The 24,503-nt window shown below is 40.5% G+C and overlaps 1 protein-coding gene across 2 annotated transcripts in view; it reads right to left on the bottom strand.

The window, feature by feature from the left end:
* Positions 1 to 24,503, bottom strand: part of fat2 (FAT atypical cadherin 2) — a 130,546-nt gene that overhangs the window by 18,573 nt on the left and 87,470 nt on the right. For both annotated transcript variants that reach the window (XM_062970266.1, XM_062970267.1), the window contains exons 8-17: positions 23,973 to 24,248; positions 22,702 to 22,912; positions 16,070 to 20,125; positions 14,578 to 14,774; positions 11,957 to 12,110; positions 9,681 to 9,914; positions 6,766 to 7,155; positions 5,828 to 6,042; positions 4,702 to 4,839; positions 1,738 to 1,881 (exon numbers count right to left, since the gene is read on the bottom strand). In XM_062970266.1, coding sequence (XP_062826336.1) covers positions 1,738 to 1,881; positions 4,702 to 4,839; positions 5,828 to 6,042; positions 6,766 to 7,155; positions 9,681 to 9,914; positions 11,957 to 12,110; positions 14,578 to 14,774; positions 16,070 to 20,125; positions 22,702 to 22,912; positions 23,973 to 24,248 — 6,015 coding nt within the window. The remainder of the gene's footprint in view (positions 1 to 1,737; positions 1,882 to 4,701; positions 4,840 to 5,827; positions 6,043 to 6,765; positions 7,156 to 9,680; positions 9,915 to 11,956; positions 12,111 to 14,577; positions 14,775 to 16,069; positions 20,126 to 22,701; positions 22,913 to 23,972; positions 24,249 to 24,503) is intronic.

Below are 24,503 nucleotides of genomic sequence, written 5' to 3'. Positions count from 1 at the left end.
AGGCTCAAAGTGGCTTCCATAAGAAGACTCATAATATATACATACAAAATATATTTATATACATGTTAGAAAATCACCACTATTTACAGAATTGCTAATTTCCTAGAGCACAGAAGAGGCTGCGGATAACACAAACAAAAGTTCACAGTTGTCTTTACTCAAGCCTATCAGAAAAAATGAAAATTGAAGGCTGGGAATACAGAAACAAACAACAAAATCCCATAAACTGGTCTTGTAATTAATATTTCCTCATTGACTATTTATAGACCAGAGGCTTCTTCTTTGAAGGCTTTTAAGTAGAGGCTGGATGACCATTTGTTGGGGGTGCTTTGAATGCAATTTTCCTGCTTCTTGGCAGGGGGTTAGACTGGATGGTCCACAAGGTCTCTTCCAACTCTATGAGTCAATGATTCTTCAGCTATTTTGCTACCTACTGAACTAACAAAGACATGATGTTGCTGTTAACATATGCAATGCCTGAACTCTGTGAGCCGCCATGTTGCAGCTCAGGGTGGGGAGCGTGGCAAATGGTCCGACTGGTACAGGGAGCTTCATTCCCTGCCCAGCTCGATAAAGTGAGCTGCTGATTGACTCCCAGCCAGCTTGAAGTGGGATGCTGCTTCCTCATTGGCTGGCTTGCAGCCCCAACCTTGCTGGAGTGCCCAGATGAAACTTCCACTCTGGTCAAGTACTGGGGTACTTAAGGCAAGTGAACTGCATGCTTCAGCAATTTGCTCTAAACGTCATCTACCATCCACGCTGTATCTTAAGAATTTCATGACATTGCTAAAGGTCAACTTTATTTTATCACATCTTAGGGCCTTTCTACACAGGCCTTAAAGCCCATGGCAGATAACGGGTTTAGTTTATGTGTCCAAATGATGCCTTGGGTAAACCTGGATTAATCTGGAGAAAACTGGGATATCCCAGTTTTCTCAGGACTTATTTGACACTTATAAAGATCTGGACCTTAAGCTAATATCTGGATCTTTGTTGGTGCTGGGCCTGTGGGGACTGACTCCAAGGACTGTTTCTGCAGTCCTGGGGGTCAATCACCATAGCGATCCCAGTTCTTCAGGCTCCTGTAACTCGAAGGAGTGGGATGGCGCCCACCCCCTCCTCCCCCAGCCCCCCATTTTCCTCTCAAAAATCCCAGGGGCTTGCCGGCAGGGGCCTACCCGAGGGATTTCCCTTCCCTCCCCCCCACTTCTTGAAACATTATTTTTGCCTTTCAGGAGAATTCTCTGGAGTGATCTGTGCTGCTGGCAGGTTCCTGGGGAAAGTATTTGAGGGAAAATGGGGGCTGGAGGTTGGCTGAATGCCCTCTCGGGTCAAACTTTGGTTGACCGGGAGAGCATCTAGCCACCATTCCTGGGAAATCCCAAAGTTGTGGGAGGGTGTGAGGATTAAATCCTGAGAGGAACTGGGTTAAAATAACCCAGTTCTTCTGGGATTTGGCATGGATTATGGATCCAGAGTTGGGTGTGTTTGCATAGGGTACTGGCTGGCAAGGAATCCCATGTGTTGATTTGCACTGTATTTGTTGCAAAGTGGAACTTGCACTTGAACACACAACTGCAATTCAGTATAAGCCCCCTGACATTACCATGTTGGTTTCTTATTACACGTAAGCCTGGTTGTCTCACAAGCTCCAGGCAACATAGTAGTTAACATGAGAACTTTATCTCTGCAAAAGCCTAATAGGGTTAAGTCGGTGCCTCTGAATCATTACTTCACCTGAACTGCTGCACTGTAATTGAGCTGAAAGAACCTTGGTGGGTTATCGTTGACATCTGACACACGAATAAGTACAGTGGTATCACTAGAAAGAGGTTCCTGCCCATTGTCTGTAGCTTGGACCTTCAGAGAGTAGCTGGATATCTGCAAAATATAACACATACACAAAGAGGGCTTTATTATTTTACCAGCCTTGCAAGGATTATGCAAAGGATCAGTTAACAGCCTCCTTATTTTTAGTACCTTCTATTTTACTAGGATTTACGGTACTGATCAGTATCTGACAGTTTATACATTATACATTCTCAATGGGTGCTCTGAGTGCTCAGTAGGCTTGATCGATCAATGAAAAATTTGATTCTAAACTCGTTTCAAAACTAGAGGGGGGCAGCTTTTCGTTTCTGATGGTATTTCCGAATTTGGCCCCCCAAAATTTTCGAAATTAACAAAAATTCGTTATTTTCAAAATTAATTCGTTAATGGCGGACGCGCATGCGCAATTCCCAAAAACAGCACAGAGGGAGAGGACTTTACAGGACTCTCCCACCCTCATTTTTTGAGTGATCTTCTTCAAACTTGGTACAGTGGTAGAACACATTTAACACTGATAGCTCACCAAAATTTGGAACGTTTCCCTTATCCTCTGATTTTTGGAGAATTTTCATAGCTTTTATAATAAACCATTTTTTAATAATTGCAGAAATCTGTTCCTGGTTTGAAAGTCTTATTTCCTGTTAAATTGGGTTGTCTTTACTGTGAAAGTCATTGTTCTACTTCAGAAACTTTGTTTTTGTGGCTGAAACTTTGTTAAATTGGTGTGTGTGTGATATATATTGTGTATATATATATATATATATATATAGAGTCCCTGCTTATGTGTGTGTGTGTGTGTGTGTGTGTGTGTGTGTGTGTGTATAGGTAAAGGTAAAGGTATCCCTTGATGTTAAGTTCAGTCATGTCTGACTCTGGGGGTTGGTGCTCATCTCCATTTCTAAGCCCAAGAGCCAGTGTTGTCCATAGACACCTCCAAGGTCATGTGGCCGGCATGACTACATGGAGTGCCATTACCTTCCCAGAAACACCCAGAAAATGGGAATTCCAGACAGGAAACAATCAGGGCCAGCTAATACCTCCCAACAAAGGATTCCCCCAGGTAGTAAGCAGCCAGGCTTTGAAGCTGCAAGGCTATTCAATGCTAATCAAGGTGACCAATTGCAACATTCACACTTGCCTCCCACAGACAAGAGTTCTTTCTCCCACCCTGGACCTTCCACAGATATATAAACCCCACTTGCCTAGCTTTGCACAGACGTCAAAACCTCTATGTCTGCCACAGATGTGGGTGAAACGTCAGGAGAGAATGCTTCTGGCACATGGCCATAGAGCCCGGAATACATACCACAACAGTGTGATCCCGGCCATGAAAGCTTTCGACAACACAACCACAGTATCCATTCAAGTTCATGTAGCATGGTATGGAGACCTGTATTGGGGGGAGGGAGGGTGCGAATCTGGGCCCCTGGGAGTCGTAGTCCTCCCTCCCTCCCTCCCCGGGAGCAGCCGAGGACGGGCCTGGCCCACACCCCCTCGCATCCCGGGCCTCTTCCTCCTCACCGCCGGGCCCCTCTCTGTCTCTCCAGGCCTGAGCTGAGGCGAGGCGGCGGCGGCGGCGGCCATTTCCCCCCTCCGTCTTCCTCCTCCTCCTCCTCCTCGGCCTCCTTCCCCCTCGCCCCCTCCCATTGGCTGAGCCCGTGACGCCCCTTTTGCTGAGGGGCAAAAGGAAAGGAGTTTGGGTGATTTGCAAAAGCTTTTTTTTCCTAACGAAAAAAACGAAGAAATAAGAAAAAACGGCCTCTCGTGATTCGAAACCGCGATATCCAGACGTGTGGACAATCAAGGTCGTATATTGCTTCAAAACAAACGAAAATAACGAATTAATAACGGGTAACGGGGAAATCGAATTATTTGAGCAAGCCTAGTGCTCAGTCAAAGAACCTATATTTTATTGTCAATACAGAGGGGTTTTGTAACCTTCTGAGGATGCTAGAAGTTTTAAAGGACTAATATAGGAAAGAAATGTGGATAAAGTGATTTATTTCTTGACTTTTCTGCCTGTATATATCTGATTGATCCATTAAAAAAAGATGGAGATAGAAGTATGTTAAATTAAGAAAACTGTATTATTCTTATAAGGAATATTGCTAAAGATGATAAAATAAAAGCAGGCAGAATAGAAGAGGTGCATATGTCAAACCAAAGAGCCTTCATGACAAAGCCTGAATTCATGATTAATCTCCAAAACCAGTTGCCTCCTTCAAAACACCTTATCTAGATGACTTCTATGTTGAGGGAATGGTGAGTGGCCCCTTGTTATTGACTATGGTGAATAACCATTTTAGTGGTTCCACCACTATCCAAAGCGTGTCCGGTAAGGACAAAAGAGAGAGCCTTTTCTGTGGCTGCTCCCAGGTTGTGGAACTCTCTTTCTTGGGGGTTTGATTGGTCATCTCCCTCCTGTTTTTCCATCAGCAGGTAAAGACCTTTTTATTTAAGGAAGCATTTGGTTTTTAGAATATGTGCCAGAGCTTTTAAAGTGGGTATATAGTGTTTTTATGTTTATTATGTTTTAAGTGACTTTTAATGTTGTTTTCAATTTGGTTTTAATGCTATTTTTAACTTGTGGTCTTTAAATTGAAAATAACTCATTTTTAAAAAACAGACTTTGAGTTTAACTGCATTTTAACTTTTGAATTAATAGTTTGTTGTTTTAGAATGTTGTATCCATGTTGGGAGAAATGTGGGATACAAATTAACAAACAATGATATGATATTATTGTACAGAACAAATCTGGGCAGAGATGGCCACTGTCAGCCTCTCTTGTCATTTAGGGATAGTTCTTCCTTTGCCCTGGTGGCATATGGGGATCAGACTCACACCAAGTCCCAAATGAGCCTGCCACTAACCTCCTCCCTGTCCAAGTACTTGGCAATACGGATCTCTCCAGTCTGGGGGTCAATGATGAAATGGCTCAGTGGATTCCCTGCCACAATGGAGTATGTGATCTGGTTGTTCATCACTCCATCTTTGTCATCAGCCAAAACCTATTGGGGGCAAAAAATAGCATTGTCATCACATTTATGGGAAAGAAGTATTGCCCACTCGACAACAAATGAAAGCTGAATGGAGAGAGATCTTAAAACAAAATTGTCCAAGATTAAAAAGAAGAAAGATGTAAAATTCAGTTTATGGCTACGCTATGAGTGAGAGATCAGATCTTACAGATTCAGGACAATGGCTCCCTTGACTGGGTCTAGTATCTAACTGTAGTGCTGTCTTCTTATTTCACCAATGTTTTCTACTTTATCAAGCATTATTGTCTTTTATAGGGAGTCTTATCTTCTAATGATATGTCTCAGTTTAATCATCTTGGCTTCTTGATTTGACTTGCTCTAGGTTTGATTTGCTCAATTTTCTATTTTCAATCTATTTTTTGATTTTCAGGATTTACCTATCTGTTTAGCAGTCCATAGAATTTTTAGAACTTTTCACTAGCACCATATTTCAAATGAGTTGATTCTCTTCTTTTCTGCTTTCTTCACTCTCCAGCTTTCACCAATGTAAATAGAAACTGGAAATGCAATGGTACAGACAACTCTGATTTTGATATTCCATTATATATTTCTATACTTGAGGATCTTGATAGCTGCCCTTCCAAGTCCTAGTCTTCATCTGATTTCTTGACTCCGCATTTTGTGTAATGACTGAGCTATTGGATAATAAACTTTAAATCACATGATTCTCCAGATGTTGATGAACTGCAGCTTTCAACATTCTTCAATGATAGCTATACTGACTAGGGTAAGTAGAAGCTGAAATAGAACAAAGTTTGCACTCTCTATCTTAAACAATCATTTTCTCCTGTTGTTTTTCATTTCCCCTGTTGTTTGCAATTGATAATATATCAAGAGAAGGACCAACTTTTATGTTAAGTACATGTAATGTCTAATGTACAGACCAACACAAAGGCAATTTGGATACCAAACAATAGTAGCACAGGCAACGGTAGAGGAATCATTTCTTAGGTCTTACCGTAAGCACAATTTCACCAACAGCAGCATCTTCACGGGTGTCAGCAACATAAAGATCTTGGCTGAATTTTGGCACATGATCATTTATGTCTGTGACATTGATAATAACCATTGCAATGTCACTGAGAGAGACAGAGCTCTTTCTTGTACCCTCAACAGACAGGTAATATTCATGGCTAATTTCAAAATCCAGGCTTTCGTTGATATATAGGATGCCTATATAGAAGCAGAGACAACAATGAGCAGAATTTCTTTGAAAACAGCACACAACACTGTACTAGCCTAGAGGCCCAGACAATCAAAAGAAGGAACTGCTTATATCAGTGGTTCTCAACCTGTGGGTCCCCAGGTGTTTTGGCCTAGAACTCCCAGAAATCCCAGCCAGCTTACCAGCTGTTAGGATTTCTGGGAGTTGAAGGCCAAAACATCTGAGGACCCACAGGTTGAGAACCACTGGCTTAAAGCATGCTTTAGCATACTTTTGAGGCATATGTAGTCTAGCTCCTGCATTAAAAGGTCACTGTACATGGGGTCTAAGTCCTACGCTCAAATCATTCCACCATGCTGGCACTCAAAAACATTTTGTTAATTTTTTGGTTGCTGTTCTTTTAAAGTAGGGGCATTTGAAAGCTAATGCTTTTTCCATAAAACCATTCCACTAAGTTGTTGAAAGATTTGATACAGAATTTGTGCAGAATTTGGAAACTGACATTCTGGAATACAGCTTCCAGAATGCTTGGTAATGGAGAGTAAATTTTCCAGCTCTGGAGAAAAAAATTAAGGGAAATAGAATACAAAAATGAGAAACGCTACATAATATGTTTTGATGAACAAAAGTATGTCTGAAACAACAAGGAAAGACAAGAGGACCCCTGCTAGATCTGAACATAAAAACGTAACATTGGAGTATTGTAACTGATGAGTATGGAGCCCACTTACCTGTGGTTGGATGGAGCCTGAACTTCCCATGATCATTCCCATTCATGATTTCATACTTGATCTCTGTGCTCTGAGCATTGTCCCTTGTCAAGGAGGCCAGATTCAAAACATCTGTGCCAAGAGCCACATCTTCTTGTACTACAATCACATACTCTGAATCTAGGAAGATTGGCAGATATTCTTTTAGATCCACTATGGAGACTGCTACAGTAGCGAGGGAAGAAAGGGAGTATGGGGAACCCTTGTCTGTGGCACACACAGTCAGCTCCAGGGCGGAAGTCTGCAATTCCATTAAAGGCTTTTCCAGATGGATCACCCCAGTTGTCTCCTCTATGGAAAAGTGGCCACTAGCTGACTCAGCAAGGGAATACACAACTTCTGCATTATGACCTGGGAGGAAAGACACACAAAAGACAGAAATGTTATTAGGAGAGACTATTTTATTTGAGCAGAGTTACTCAATACATGGTATGAAGAACCTTATCAGCCATAGACTTCTCTGCATCTTCTCTTCGTTGCTGAAATGAAGCCCCATGGAGTCCATCATGGCATCTTCTGGCAAGACTCTGTGAGGCTCCGTTTTGGCAACATGGAAAATGGAGCCCAGGGTGGCTTGGGCAACACCCGACTCTTCATTGGAGAACATGAAGAGGAAGCAGGGAAAGGACGAGAAACTACTTGGGATTGGACACCATCACAGAAGACAGGGTAAGTGGTAAGGAACAAAGGAGGACAGTTCCCTTCACTTTCCCCCCTGCTCGTCTGATGAGGTCTGAAATGATGGTATATTTTGAAATATAAAATTGTTTATTTAATTTACCATGGCCTTGGACAACAAATCATAGGAATGCCTCACAATGTGCTAAATACTTCCTGATATTCTATTAGTTTGTTCCAATGTTTTAAGTTAGATTTACAACTTCACAACTGTTGGAGCCCTGGGTGGTGCAATAGGTTAAACCGCTGTGCTGCTGAACTTGCTGACCAAAAGGTCGGCAGTTCAAATCTGGGAAGCGGGGTGAGCTCCTGCTGTTAGCCCCAGCTTCTGACAACCTAGCAGTTTGAAAACATGCAAATGTGAGTAGATCAATAGTTATCACTCCGTCGGGAAGGTAACGGCACTCCATGCAGTCATGCCACCCACATGACCTTGGAGGTGTCTACAGACAGCACCTGCTCTTTAGCTTAGAAATGGAGATGAGCACCAGCCCACAGAGTCAGACATGACTAGACTTAATTTCAAGGGAAAACCTTTACCTTTACTACCTTAACTGTTTTCCACACACATTTTATTGCCACAATTGTAAACGTCGCTAAAGCCCACTTTTAAATCCAGCCAATCACACTGAGAAGCAGTGTTGTTTATGTAAAAATGATGATATTAACAACATGACATAGTAACACAATGTTACAGTTTTAAAAACAGATCAAACAAGAAATCTCCCAACCATTGCATATTATTTCCCCCAAAAGAAAGATTTCAAGGTTTATATGACATCTTTGGTTCATAGGTTCACAGCATGAGAAAATGATAATGAATTTATTCATTCAACTAGATCTTATCTCCATAGGTACACAATATGTAAGTTCCCCATTGTCATTGATTAAAGGAAACGATTTTGAAAAGAAGCTTAGTGTTGAATGATTATTTCTGTTATTTTATATAGTAGATAATGTCAGCTTTTCCATAAGTGCTCAGAACTGGTATCTTGACATCTCTTTTTTATTTCAATGATCATATATTCAGGATTTAATATGGACCAAAAGGTAGGGCATTTTTGTTTTCTGGAATGGCATAAAGTAGAGCAATACAGTGGCTTGTTATTATTTGATAAAGATGTTTCAAGTATGGAAGATTAGTGTGTTTATTTTACAAGTCCATGCAGGTTAGAGTACTGCCATGGAACAAAAATGGGCAATAATATTTCAAGCTGCATGCCTGATTTTCATGAGATAAGTAGGATCAAAAAGATGTGGAATCTTTCTAGATGATATCATTTGTTAATGAGTTCACCTGACCCCAGGGTGAAATCCTGAATATCAAAACAAGAAAAATGATGTCTAGTAAACTGGTAGGATAGGTGCTTCTCCATCATAAGATATCAAGATTCCCTGTACCCAGATTTTAGACAGAATTATATAAAGACAGTAATATTAGGATGTTTCACACCTTGGAAATTTTATGAAAGATGCGGCATTAGAAGCATTAGTGGCTGGTATGAAGGGAAAGTTTCCAAGGGCCAGCATTTTTGGAATATTATATGCTGGTACTTGGAATTTTTGGAAAATTATAATGAACTTTTAAGAAGTTAAGCTTGATATTTTACAATACAGGTGCCTGCTAATTAAATTATATTAGACAGTATTTTCCAGGTCTATGTTTTGCATGCAGTTTTCATGTCCTAATATAGGACATGAAAATATAGTTAAAACAGTGAGGTAGAACAAACCACTATTTAAATACATATAACAAAGACACACAGGTAAAAATGCCGCTTAACATTTGCTGGTAAAGTCCAGGTTCACATTCACAAGTCAAAATTGACTGGGTAGGACTGCTGTAGTGGTTTTCAATCTCTGGGTCCCCAGGTATTTTGGCCTACAACTCTCAGAAATCCCAGCCAGTTTACCAGCTGTTAGGATTTCTGGGAGTTCAAGGCCAAAACATTTGGGGACCCACCCACTGGGAAACATTTGACTGCTGGAAGAGATAGGTCTTCAGTTGTGTTTTGAGCTTCGATGTCTTCTGCCAGGCCATTCCACAGCCAATGACAAGGTCCTCTGTGTGACAGGCACCAGTCAGGCTCTAGATTACAGAACATGCTAATTTCTTTAAAGGGGAGAGGTCACATGATTTTAAAAAGCCCTATTCCAGATGACTACAAAACGTGTTCTGAATATCACCACTGGCTTACCTTCATCAGCATCCCTTGCAATGACAACTGCAATTGGAGTATTTATTGTAGTGTTATCAAAGATGGCTACTGCACAGTGACTGGGGAAGAATCTTGGAGCATTGTCATTTGCATCCTCAATGTCCACAATTAGGTCCATCTGACAAAAGCGGCCACCTCCATCTGTTGCCTTGACAACAAGCTGGTACTGGGGTTTCAACTCCCGGTCAAGTAATGCAAAAGTGTTCAGCTCCCCTGGTGGGAATAATGAAGGACAAAAATAAGGCATGGTGGGCCCTTGGGATCTGCTCCATCCATACTAAAGTCCTATTATATGCATTGGCAAAGTAAAATGATATCCCTTATATAAAATGGCAACATGGAGGTTTTCTTTTTGGATTTTTTTGAAAATATTTTCAAGCTGTGGATTGTTGCATCTGTACACACACAGAGCTAACTGATATCATGAACTCTTTCATACAGAATTGATTTTTATCTAATGTATAAGTTTCTTGAATAGATTAAGAAAGGGTTCTTAGCATATGGGAAAAGAATGGAAAGAGATTTTTGGCCCTTATCTGAAGAAATTATACATTCCTCCACTCCCACAGACCCCATTTGGAACCATATTCAACAACTGATTTACTGGCCTTCTGTTGTGAATTTCTGTTTTCATAAGTGGCTTCATGTATGTGGAAAAGAGAACTGAAGACTCGTGTAATGTCCATACAAAATAGAAATAACATTTCAAAAGCTTCTTCCAACTGGGGGAATTACAGAGATATTCAGCTACAAATCACACCAGTTCTAACTAATACAGAAATAACTCAAAGATGACAGATTTTATATAAATTCTCCCCATTTTTGACAGATTAGGGACTGAAGCATTGTCAATAATTGAAAATGGTTGAAAAGTGGATCTTATTTTAGCCTGTAAATACAAATTTGAACACTAGATGGTGCACGTTGACAGAGGGGAAAAGCTACCATAGCATGCAATGTAGACAATGGACCATCTACAAGGACAAAATGAGTGGTGTGGGGGGGGAATGGCCTCTGTAGCATCCACATGACACACAAACTCCATTTGCCTTAACATAGCCTTGACCACACATTAAAACAATTGTGGGATGTTCTGATGCTTCCCTGAAGCTCTGGAGCTCATCTGCAAGTTTTGGCACTGTGAAAAATTGAGCCGCTTTCTATTTGGAAGTGACTGCAGCTGTTTGCACAGCCATTCTACTTTCCCCAGGCTTGGAAAACACAGGGACACGGGATGGCATTTTCCCTCTCTGTGTTGTTCAGGATGTAGCAGTGACCACCAAGCATGAAACTGGTGATAGTCCTCAATCGGTGCCTGTAGTGATGCTAGTTGAGCAACAAAGTGATTGAAGAAGGGCATAGGGAAAGAAGGGAGTGGTTCCACCTTTCCTCCCATCCCTTGCTAGCACTGCTTCATTGCTCTGATTAATGTTAGTATAGGTCCCAAACAACGACTGCCCAGAACAGCAGGGGGAAGTTTAGTGTGGCAGTCTGGCAGTGCCAAATGCTGGGCCAGCCGTGGGAATGCAATATAGCCAACTTGTTGCTGCACAGTCAGATACCTGTTAGCCAACAAGCTGGCTAAGCAGTTGGTCATACAGGTTTCAATAGCACCAGAATATTCCACTCTGGATCAGCATCACCGTTTGTTGAACATGTAGATGGTCCTTTTGAGAGGGGAAAACAGAGTGCTTAGTAGTGTAATGGGGAGAACAGCAGTACATGGTTGAAACAGCAGACTAGGGATCGAAATGGTGGCATATGGTTATAATTTACATCTGTCAAAAGAGCAATTCATCAAAAGATGAGGGATGCCTATGGTACCATAGTGATGTTGGCAGGGCACTGTGATGGGGAAAGCTGCACTCCAAGCAATTCTCAAAAGAATCAACATTTTAGCCATTTTTCCCTCTCTGCAAGAAAGTATTTGGAAACTGTGCAGTTCTTGACGACTATTTGCAATCCAGGACGTTTACAGTATCATTATCTCAGCTAGTCATGTAGAAACTATTGAATTTTGATAGATTTTTTATTTCAGAATTTGAGATAAGGGATTCTCAATCTGTATATTAATATCCTGTCCTTTTCCCAGTCAAGAACTCAAAACCAAATGCCTACTGCTTGCACAAGTAGAGTTGGGGGCGAAGAGAAGGCCACCATTCACCCTTCCAGGTCTGTAGAATAAGTATGTGATCCATCTGCTAGCTTTGTGATCCACCAGTACCAAACAGGTCCTGTGTTTCAATTATTCTTACCTGTATGGGGGTCCAGTCGGAAGTCTTCTGCACCAGGTCCATGAAGTGTGTAGATAATCTGCCCATTACTGCCAACATCAGCATCTGTGGCTGACACTTTCAAAACTGAAAATCCTTGAGATGCATCTTCTACAATTTTCGTTTTGTATGGTGTCTGGAAAGGAGAAAACATCTCAGCAAGCAAAAAAACTGAATTTGTCACCACACAACTCACAGCAGAAGTGGTTTGTCTCATGTCTGTTAACAAATGTTGCAATTTCAAAGACAAGTGATTTGGTTCTTATACTGTATCACCAAAATCAAAGAAGCAAAAGGCTGGAAGTAGCCGTGAGTTGATCCTTCCTAGGGGTGTGCAGTGCACCTTATCAACAATGAAAAACAGACAAATCCAGGAGTGAACAAAACTTCACTTTTGATTTTGACAAATTGATCATTTTTGCACTGGGTCTTTTATTGTGCCCAGAACTTCCAGAAAAAAAATCCTATTTTTTTCAACAGAAAACAATTGGTATGAAAAATGATCACTGCCAACACATCTTTGGGAGCCGTTGCTAATCCAGTGCCACAGTTAGAATCATAGAATCATAGAGTTGGAAGAGAACTCATAGGGCATCGAGTCCAAGCCCTTTCCAAGAAGCACGAAAATTGCATTCAAAGCACCCCCAACAGATGGCCATTAAGCCTCAGCTGAAAAGCCTCCAAAGAAGGAGCCTCCACTACACTCCGGGGCAGAGGGTTCCACTGCTGAATAACTCTCACAATTAGAAATTTCTTCCTAATGTTCAGGTGGAATCTCCTTTCCTGTAGTTTGAACCCATTGTTCCACATCCTAGTCTTCAGGTCAGCAGAAAACAAGTTTGCTCCCTCCTCCCTATGACTTCCCCTCACATATTTATACATGGCCACCATGTCTCCTCTCAGCCTTCTCTTTTGCAGGCTAACCATGCCCAGCTCTTTAAGCCACTCCTCATAGGGCTTGTTCTCCAGATATTGATCATTTTAGTCACCCTTCTCTAAACACATTCCAGCTTGTCAACATCTCCCTTCCATTTTGCCAGCATCCATTTATCTAATCTCATCTAAACTGGAATGCTAAAAACCAAAACTAGTCAACCAGCAAGTTGAGTCCCTGAGTTCAAGAAGAAACGCTTTTTCAAAAAATCAAACTCAGAATTCTTCTGCTAGCATAGTCAACCATTGTGCAAGTTGGGTGATTTCAGAAGCAGTTCTGATTAGTTATGTTTTATTTGGGAAGGGTAATCCTATAACAAAAGTGGAGCTAGAATATTATTTAAATGTAAGAACACAGGGAGCCCACATAGATTGTTCTGAATTTTCTTAAAGAAGAGTGAAATCTAATGAATAAATATGTTCAGCCATGGAACAGCCTCTGCCATCTGATGAGAAAGTGAAAAATGAGAAGCGAAAGTATATGCCCACTACGAAAAAGAAATGACTTCGAAATCCAGGAAAACCTCAACATGTACAATGTTTCATACAAATGATCCTTATAACATATCTATATATATAAAAGAGTGATGGCATCAGGGCAGCGGACAAAACAACAAAACTACAGACCCCCCAACCTCGAAATTTGACAACACAACCCATCATTCACGGCTCTAGGTTGATACAACAAAAAGAAAAGAAAAATAAAGTCCTAATTACAGGGAGAGGAATAATAGTTTTTATCCAATTGCTGCCAGTTAGAAGGCTAAGCTCCGCCCACTTGGTCTCCTAGCAACCTACTCAGCCCAGGGGACAGGCAGAGTTAGGCCTCACTTAGGCCTCTTCCACAGATTATCAGATTTTAACTGGATTATATGGCAGTGTAGACTCAAGGCCCTTCCACACAGCTATATTACCCATTTATAATATTATATTATCTGCTTTGAACTGGATTATCTTGACTCCACGCTGCCATATAATCCACTTCAGTGTGCATACTAAACAACAGACATTCAATACCACCACTACCTCAACAATTTCTGACCAACACCACCAGAAAATGCCACAGCAACGCGTGGCTGGGCACAGCTAGTGATTTATAAAATGCTTATCTTAGACCAGATGATCTTAAAGTACTTTTTTTTTGCTAAGGTAAAGAAATAATTCTCTTGGACATAGACGAGGAAAGGCTGTATGCAATTCTGAGCTCAATTTTTGCAATCTCCACAGCCTGCCTCTTTTCATTGTTTTCTGAGGCACCTTTTTGGCAAATTTAATAGATTGATTGACCCCTCAGAATCCTCCTCAACTCCTCCAATGCTTTAAAATGACTGGAGCTGTCTGAAAATAGTGACTGAGTGTCAATCCCAGATTCTATTCAAGTTTGTCAACACGCAAGGAGCATGTTTATGACCATTACAAAATATTTTCAAATATTCTTCCCATCACTAATTTGTCCTTTTTATGTAACAACAAAATATCTGGGGTGCCTGGCTCCTTCTCCTGCTTAACACAGCAGTGAGTCAAAGGAACGAACACATGCTTCATGTTCCCTCTAAAGAAATTTGGGGGGTGGTTCAATATTCCATGCATGTGGAGTGAATGCACCAGGTTGCAGTATGTTTCCTCAAAGGTCAGCTTTGGCCCCAAATTGGCACAATGATAGCACTCACCTGCTTGCATTCGGGGCTGTTATCATTGACATCAAGGACTGAGATCTCCACTTCAGTTGCTGCTTGAAACTTTCCATCAGAAGCTATCACTCTGAGCAGATATTTGTCTGTATCTTCCCGGTTCAGAGGTGCCTTGGACAAAATTTTCCATTCTCCATCAACCTCATTAACACTGAATTGCCCCAGAACATCTCCTTCTGATAAGGTAGAAAAAGCACAGTTATGAAGACAAAACATTGTGGAAAATTAAGAGTTTCAGAGAAAGAGAGTCAGAAAAGAAAGTTGGATTGGAATAGTGGAAAGTGCCCCAAATAGGTTGTTCCTATTACTTGAGGGGAGTCTATTAAGTGCAATTAACCCAGCCTAAATTTTCTGGTTAGATGAAACCTGCTTGTCTCAGGACTAGGAGCAAAAAGGAGGCGGGTTGTCTTATCTAGCTTCTTGACGCTGAATAATTTCACAAAATCAAACCACTATACTGTATATAGGCAAGATGCACTAAACCTATTACAAATCAGTAGTTTCATCATGTACCATGTTTGGACCCAACCACAATTATAAAACTACATTTGGGCCAACTTTGTGGTAACATGTTTATTACAGCTGAAGTATGAGTAAAGCACAGTGCAAAGCAATCACATGATCATGAAACAATGTGCCAGGCTTGCTATCAACTCATATTGCCAATTTGCCAGTTGTGCCATGTGACTGTTGACTCTTTGCCATGCAATTGCTCTGGCTTTTTTTTTCTTTTTTTTGATGAGGCATTTGTGATGGGTAAATGGAACATGCCATGGCAGATGACTCCATATTTTATATCTATTATGTGAAAATAAACAATGAGTCAACTAACTTTTAGCCAGTTGGGATGGAGTTGTTAACACCTTTGATTAGTGAACACTGAACATGTGGTAAGTTGAGGTTTGGATGTTTCCCAGGAAGTGCATTCACACTGAAACTGCTAAACAACTTGGTTATATTTGATTAGTAGTAATAAAGTAGATTTACATCTATAGAATCATAGAGTAGGAAGAGACCACATGGGCCATGTAATCCAATCCTCTGCTATGCAGAAAAAAGCACAATTAAAGCACCCCTGACGGCCATCCAACCTCTGTTAAAAGCCTCCAAGGAAGGAGCTTCCACCATATAATAGATATCATAATATATAATGCAGTTCATTCACACCACCAATTTTCCATCAGTAATCTCCTACATAACAAATACTAAACAAGGGATTAAGTGTGGGAACTCCTCTCTGTTTGCTTTCTGGTTTTAAAAAGCAAGAATATTGATATGTAGCTTTTTTTTTGTCTGCACCGTTCACACAGTACCTTCTAATTAAAATTATTTTACATGGAAAGTTTTTTAAACAGTCTTATATTTATAACTGCAAAAACTTCAAAAAAAGTAATATTTGGGTGTTTCATCTTCAAGCAAACTTAGAAATAAGACCTGCATTAAATTATCAAAATACGAAGAAAATACGTACCAGTTATGTAACATGTGACTTGCCGATTTTGTTCTGAGATATCGGTATCAATAGTTTTCAGAGTAGTAATCATCAACCCAGGCTCTGCATTCTCAACAATTGAACCTTTGTATATTTCAGAGGTAAATTGTGGAGCATTGTCATTTTCATCAGTGATGGTGACTTCTACTAGGGTTTGAGAAGAAAGCTGGATTTTCCTCCCATGGTCGGATGCCACAACAAAAAATTTGTAGGTTTCCTGAACCTCACAATCCAGCTCCTTTAGTGTCGTGATCCAGCCACTTTCACTGTCAATTGTGAAGAGTTTTCTTATGTTGTCTGGTTCTGATCTCAAGCTGTAGGTCACCTGGCCATCGCTACCAGTATCCTGGTCATTAGCAGTAACTTGGATCACTGTAGTTCCTGTTGGCATGTTTTCCATAACAAAGGCCCTGTAGGGATTAGCCTCAAAAACTGGTTTGTTATCATTGACATCTTTGACATGAATATTGATAGATACCAAAGAGACCAAGTCAGTGTCTTGGTGTGAGCAGTGAGCTAAAACATCAATTTGATACCATTTCATCTTTTCATGATCCATTGCCTTTTGAACAGTCAAGGCCCCTGTTTGCTTATCCAATGTAAATATGCCTTCTTTATTGCTTTCAGCTGTTGTGCCTTTAACCAGACTGTAGATGACAGGGTCCTCTGACAAAGCTCTAACTGATCCTATTTCTGATCCCTCTGGGAGGTCTTCAGATGCTGAGAAGGTGTACAATGGCTCAGAAAACCTTGGCAATGATGCTTCCTTTGGAACAACATGAAGGTTGACTGGAACAACAGAATTCCAATGGGGTGGTCTGGCATCTTCAGCTTTGACTTTAAAGTTCACTGTTCTATTTTCTAATTGATTGAGGCTCTCCTTGACTTTAACAACTCCTGTGGCAGTGTTAATCTCAATAACATCTTCCACAATGACCTCATCCACTGAATCAACAGAATAAATGACATCAGCATTCACACCTTCATCAGCATCATAAGCTAATACTTGAATGACAGGGGACCCTTCGCTCACATTGGACTGGACAGACAAGACATATTCAGAAGCTTTAAACTGAGGTGGATTATCATTTTCATCTGCAAGTATGATTTTGACTGTGCAGAATGCTACTTTTCCTCCTGCATCCTTGGCCATGATTTTAATTGCAATAACCCTTTCTGTAGAATTTTCTCTGTCCAGTTTTTGCAGTGTTTCAATGCGCCCCATTTCATCTATTGCAAACTTCTCTTGACCAAGTTTATTTATGATAATATAATCTACAGTGCCATATGGACCATCGTCTTTGTCAGTAGCTAACAACTCAATCACTTTGGTTCCTATTTCAGCGTTTTCAGCCAATACTGCTTCATAAACATCCTGCTGAAAAGATGGGCTATATTTATTGACATTTGTGGCATTGATATAAACTGGTACAGTGGTCTTAAATACTCCATCTGAAGCAGAGACTGTGAGATCATAAAAAGGTTCCAGGTCCCTTTTGCAACGGTTCAGTGTGGAAATGATTCCCGAAGTGCTATTGATGGTGAAGTGTCTTTTCTCATTCCCTGAAAGTATCAGATATTCCAACTTAGATGTGTTCCAGCTGTCAGGGTCAAAAGCCTGGACTTTAATGACAACATGGCCACAGCTGACTATTTCACTCACATTGGCCTGATATTGAGGTTGACTAAACTTGGGTGGATTATCATTGACATCTAGTACAGTGATTGCCACCAAGGTTTCACTACTGAGAGGAGGCACCCCATGATCCATGGCCCTCACTTTGATGTAAAATTCCTGATTCGCTTCATAATCTATCACCTGCGTTGTAGTTATTTCACCTGTGCTGGAATCAATAGTGAAGAACTTTGATGCATTTGAACGTTCCTCCAAGATCTGATAGGAAATGAGCCTGTTCCTCCCTGAATCTCTATCATTAGCAAACAGCTGTATAATGGGGCTCCGTGGTGGCATGCTTTCAGACACAGATGCTATGTAGACCATCTGAGAAAATGCTGGTCGATTGTCATTAACATCCTCAATCTCGACTTCTACTACTGCTTCTGAAAAGGCACCCACTGCTGTGTCTGTGGCTCTGACTGTAAAGGAATGTTTTGTATCAGATTCATAGTCCACCTGGCTAATGACCATAAGCACACCAGTCTTGAAGTCAATGTTGAATTTTTTCAGGGCTTCTTCTTCCACAATGTTGTATATTAAGCGCAAACCTTCAGGGCTCCGAGCCTGGATGTGGAGAATGGGCGTGTAGAGTGGGATGTTCTCAGGAACTTTGACTGTATAGAAGAGGCTCTGGAACAAGGGGTTGGATTTGTCCCTTACAATGACTAGGACCTTTTCTTCAGCATACAAGGGAGGCTCACCAGCATCTCTGGCAGTAACCCGGAGGATGTATTTATTTAACGCCTGAAAATCAAGGGGTTTCTTAAGTGAGATGTCCCCTAAGTATGGGTCAATCCAGAAGTATTTGTAGTCTTCTACAAAGGAGTAAAAAATGACTCCATTATTTCCTGAGTCCTTGTCAGTTGCAGACACCTGAAATATGACATCACCTGGTTCAGTGCCATCTTGTATTGCAATATAATAAGGCACATTTTCAAAATGTGGAGGGTTGTCATTAATATCATCCACATGTATTTTTACTATTGCTTGAGATACCCGGGGTGGATTTCTAAAGTCCTTTACCTCCACTGCAATCTCATACATATCCTGAATTTCATGATCAAACACCACACCCCTGGTCTGAAGTACTCCTGAAGACTGAATTATTCTGAACCATTCTGTGCAGTTCATGATAGAGTAAAAGAGTGGTTCATTCAGTTTATTACCATTGACATCAAGAACGATCAGAGTCTGAACTTCTGTGGAGTTTTCCTTCACTGTTGCTGTATATAAATCTTGACCAAATCTTAAACTGCTGCCTTGTGCTTCAACAAAATTGATTCTAACCAAAGCATTAGTCGTATACAAGCCATCACTAGCTCTGATGGTAAGTTCATGATAGTGGCCTAAGGTGGTAGCATTTAGCACAGAAATAACACCAGTGTTAGGGCAGATGTTGAAAATGCGGTCATGATTTCCATCAAAGATACTGTAGGTTATTTCTGAGTCAACATCTTCTGCATGTACTGTAGAAATCTCCATGTTGGGATGGACAGGACGTTCTACAGAAAGTTCATAACTATCTTTTGTAAATGCCGGAGGACAATCATTTACATCCTTGACGTAAATGGTGACTTCAGTGGGTGTGGAAGCAAATAAAGTGGGGTAACCACTGTCATGTACATGAACGCTGAAGTGGAAAACCGGGGAAAGTTCATAATCAATATCAGCACAAGTTGTGAGAGTGCCCATGCCCGGATCTATTTTGAAAAAATCCAATACCTCTGGCTGCAAAATTTCATAGACCAACAAACTATTAGAATCTTGATCAGCATCTGATGCGTGTATCACGAGTGGAGCATTGTTTTCATCCATAACCATACTACCCTTTGGCACATTCTCTTTAATCCAGCCAACAACAGATGACTTATCAAAGGTGGGTGCATTGTCATTCTCATCTACAACAAAAACAAACACCGGGACATCCATAAAAGATCCTGCCATGTTGGTGCCATGGATCTTCAGCTGATAAGATGAATTTTGCTCAAAATCTAGATTCTTTTGCAGAGATATGAGGCCAGATTGATAGTTGATAGAAAATACGCCATCCTCATCTCCTTCTTTAATTTCATAGATAACTGAAGAAAGGCTAGTGGCTGAAACGAGAATAACAGAAGAGCCAATAGCAGCAAATTCACTGATCTCTACAACATACTGCTCCTCAGAGAACTGTGGAGGTGTACCATCAGAGGGTTTAATGTAAACATTCACTGTAGCTGAATCCTTCAGTTGGGGAAATCCTTGGTCTTCTGCCTTTACAGTGAGTGTGAATCTCTCTTGTTTAGAGTGATGGAGCTTCTGAGAAACGGTAATAATTCCAGAAAACATGTTGATGGTGAAGAAATCTCCATTGTTGCCTAAAAACAGACAAAGAAGCTTAAATTATATGGAAAATCCAGTTGCAAATTGCTATTATGCTTATCAGTTTTCATCTATGCATCTAGTCTTAAGTACAGTATAATCCCTCAGTCTGTGAGACTATCTAAAGTCTATGGTTTCATTTATCTGCATCTGACAACATCTGACCCCTCTAGGCATTTTCTAGGTCTTCCAGCATTACTTCTATCATATTCCTGGGCCAGGGGGCTCTCATTTCAATAGGTTTCACTACTATCTATAATTCTGTGAATCCACACAGTACTCATTCTAGTTAATGAAATGAATGATCTTTAGAAACATTTATTGGGGGAAACTTATTCTGTTTATTGCTTATAATCAAAGAGACTTTCTGCAGATCACAGACAAAGCAATAGTATTAATGGTGGAGTTTGAACTGAAACTAATTAACTCAGAAGCAAGCTTCATTAAAATGAGAGGGACTTACTTCTGAACAACAACTACCACCCTAGAGACAAAAGATTCCACTCAAAAGGAGTATAAAGGCAGTCTCCAAGTTATGAACAAGATAGGTTCTGTAGGTTTGTTCTTAAGTTGACTTTGTATGTAAGTTGGAATAGGTCCACTTTTAAGTGCAACTCTATCTATCTATCTATCTATCTATCTACATATATATAGTTAGAGAAGGGTGAACACCCCTGTGGGGTTTGTTTTGCTGTCTGTGTCCCTGTTCAGAAGATTTCACTTCATTGTTGCTGTGAGTTTTCCAGGCTGTATGGCCATGTTCCAGAAGCATTCTCTCTAGACGTTTCACTTCACTTTCCATCCCTGTTGTGGGAACAAGGATTGATGAGAATGCTTCAGTTGAGACAACCTTTCCCATAAACTCTTGCTGGAGTGAAGTTCCCTTCCAAGGGGCAGATTTATCTCAATTCCTATTGTCTCACCTCTGTCCTTAACTATGAGTCATTTGTAAGTCAGGTGTTTGTAACTCGGGGACTGCCTGTAATGGGTTGTAATTCCTTCCAAGCCAGACTTCACACTGCTTAAGGAGATCTATGGAATGTGGAACTCTAAAATATTTGCAGCTTGGGGCAGGCATCAGTAAGAAAGGTTAACAGACCAACATGTTGAATTCAAGTAGGTCCTGATGGCTTGGAGATATGAAGCAGCAAAAACTGATAGGGAAGCAAGTGCATTTGTAATAACACAGTAGGCCCAAGAGTCTTGTTGAAAAAATACTCATAGTTCTGGGCTTGCAACTGTGATTTATTCAGCAAGCTAGCCAAACAGAGTTAACGATTTGTATTTTTAGAAGGCAATGATGTCTAGAATGAACAAGTGAAATTGTTCCACTGAACATGATACAGCTTATACACATGTTATATTGTGGCAAACAAAAAACCAAAACAAAACCTTTATTGGATAGTATGAATAAACAAGCAGAACTGTTTAGGAAAACTTTCTTCCCAGTTTGCTTTCTTATGAAATGAAAATCTGCAGTTTTATTCTTATACAGTAGAGTCTCGCTTATCCAACCTTTGCTTATCCAACGTTCTGCATTATCCAACACAGTTTGCCTTTTAGTACTCAATGTTTTTGTAGTCAGTGTTTTCAATACATTGCAATGATTTGGTGCTAAATTCATAAATACAGTCATTACTACATAATGTTACTGTGTATTGAATTGCTTTTTCTGTCAATTTGTTGCAAAACATGATGTTTTGGTGCTTAATCATAACATAATTTGATGTTTAATAGGCTTTTCCTAATCCTTCCTTATTATCCAACATTTTCGCTTACTCAACGTTCTACCAGCCCGTTTATGTTGGATAAGTGAGACTCTACTGTAGGTGGAAAGAAGATGCCAACAGAAACAGCAAACACAGAGTCATGAAACATCAAGCTGATGACTGTGTTCAAGCAAATTTTCAGTTTGGTGGACAAATCTATGCTTTTAAAAACATATTGGAGGGCAGCTGTTGAGGTGTCAGACTTGCTGTCCTTTTTTCTTTTCTTTTCTTTTTTGCTGTTCACACATGCTCAGTAAGGGTTTCTGGACTGAGCTGCTGTATACCTTGTCTGCTGTAAGTAGGTACACACATCTAAAGTAGGACTGGTCTAGAATAGCCCCTTTCTTTTTTATTGCTTTGTTTAGTGCAACATAACAACACTGAAAATCTGTATCTCTTTAGCTCTCTTTCATCCTCCTCCCAGTGCCAATGCTGCTAATAAATACTCAGCTAGACAAAAAATGAAGAAAAATGGAGGGGCTGGGCAGGCATAAAAAATGTAAAAAGAAACTTCATTCTCCAAGGTTTTGTTAACCGAGGTATGCTTGAAGAGCACAGATATTAGAGAAGAACATACTTAATTGCTACTATATTTCTTCAATTCTAAGACTCATTTTTCCAATGTCTCTAAAAATGGGGTGTATCTTAGAATTGCAGGTGTATCTTAGGGAGTTTTGATGGTGGTGATACTGAAATTACAATTGATGGCATATTACAAGAGAAGAAATACGGTATTATGTAATATTTACTCAGAAAAACAAACCCTTTTTCACTGTCAGCTACAGCTCACCCAGTTCCCTTACCTGCTTCTAGGTTGTAGTGGATTTCAGCATTAACACCTTGATCCTGATCCAGGGCTCGCACTTGCACAACTTCTGTGCCTACTGGAGCTGCATCCAGGACTTCTGCATTGTAATGAAGACTGGTGAACTGAGGAGGATGGTTGTTACTATCTTCAACATGAATGACAACTCTGGCAAAGTCTCGCTTGATTGGACCCTCCTGGTCTCGCACCTTTTTGGCAGAGAACATGGGATATATGAATCTCAGGAATAGCAAACAGAAGCCGATAAATCAATAAAATCTTTCCAGTAGCAGAAAGCTGGGTGGAAAGTGATAAAATCAACCTCTTTGATATAATTTTCATTTCATTTTACTTCACTTGAAGAGGGTTTTTAGGTGATTGAACCCTTGAGCCACATCAGGAGCAGGGCCATGGGTACAGCCCCACTTCTCATCTGACCTGCAGAACCAGTTTACATATATCCCACACACAAAGTGAGATTTGACAATGCTTAGTAATGTAGAGATTTGGAAGACTCAAGATTTGGAAGTGAAGATCTAAGTACATTTGGGCAAGACTCCAGAGAATATCTGTTTGGCATGCTCTCTTCCTTATCTAGACCAGCACTTTTCAAAACACAAATAGGTACTTTCCAGGTCAGCTTACCTTTCCTTGTGCAGCAGATTATTGCGCTTTGGGTCTCTTTTATCCTCTAAAACTAATCCACTACACTGTATTAGTTGTAAACGGTTCTGGCCCAATCTACTTGTCTGAACGTATCTCCTCCTATGAACCAGTAAGATCACTATGATCATCTGGAGAGGCCCTGCTCTCGGTCCCACCTGCCTCACAGGCGCGGCTGGTGGGAACGAGGGACAGGGCCTTCTCGGTGGTGGCTCCCCGGCTGTGGAACGCCCTCCCTGGAGATATCTGACAGACTCCTACCCTGCTGGGATTCAGAAGGGCCATGAAAACATGGTTATGTGCCCAAGCTTTTGATGAGTAAATGACAAAGTTGACATGGCCTGATTTAAGGATGAAGCATGAGGATCTCGGACGAATTGAATTAATTATACATACGTTTTTAAGGTTTTTATAATGTGTTTTACAATGTTATTAATGGATCTGTTTATATTGTTTTGTTTTTATGACTGCATTTTGGGCATTAAATTTTGCCAATTTTTGTAAGCCACCCTGAGTCCCCTCAGGTGAGAAGGGCGGGGTATAAATGTTGGAGAGACAGATATACATCCAAAAAACAAGATTGTTCCTCTTTCATGGCTCACATACCATAACTGTCAATGTGTGCAATGACATAGTTTGAAAATCAAGTCCTGCCACTGTCATGAGTGCACCACTGCTGGGGTCAATCTGAAAGAGCTTCATGCTTCTGGGATCTGTGCTGCTCTGAAGGGTGTAGATCAGTTCTTTCCCATGGTCCTTGTCGGTTGCACTGACTCGAAGGAATTCTGTTCCAGGAGATGTGTCTTCAGGAATGCGAACCTCATACTGGTATTCCAAGAACTGGGGAGCATGCTGGTTAATGCCAATCACCCGGACATAGGCCTATTGAAGTGTTGAAAAAGTGAGTAAGAAATAAGCTAAATTCAGGTCTGGTATAAATCAATTCTTAGACAAGAATATAATTTTTCTCACAGAGAACATTTACTCAAGATTTAGTATACCAAAGTTTTGGATGCATGTTTCCTACAATATATTATAAACGTATGTCTAAAATAGGGATTCCCAGTAGGACACAGAGAACCTTCCTTTTTAGGGAACCATTATCTTGAATTTCCTGCTTCAAACAGATATGTAAAG

The sequence above is a fragment of the Anolis carolinensis genome, chromosome 2 (genome assembly GCF_035594765.1).
Source record: "Anolis carolinensis isolate JA03-04 chromosome 2, rAnoCar3.1.pri, whole genome shotgun sequence".
Classification (NCBI taxonomy): domain Eukaryota; kingdom Metazoa; phylum Chordata; class Lepidosauria; order Squamata; family Dactyloidae; genus Anolis; species Anolis carolinensis.
This window is presented reverse-complemented; position numbering and strand designations above follow the sequence as displayed.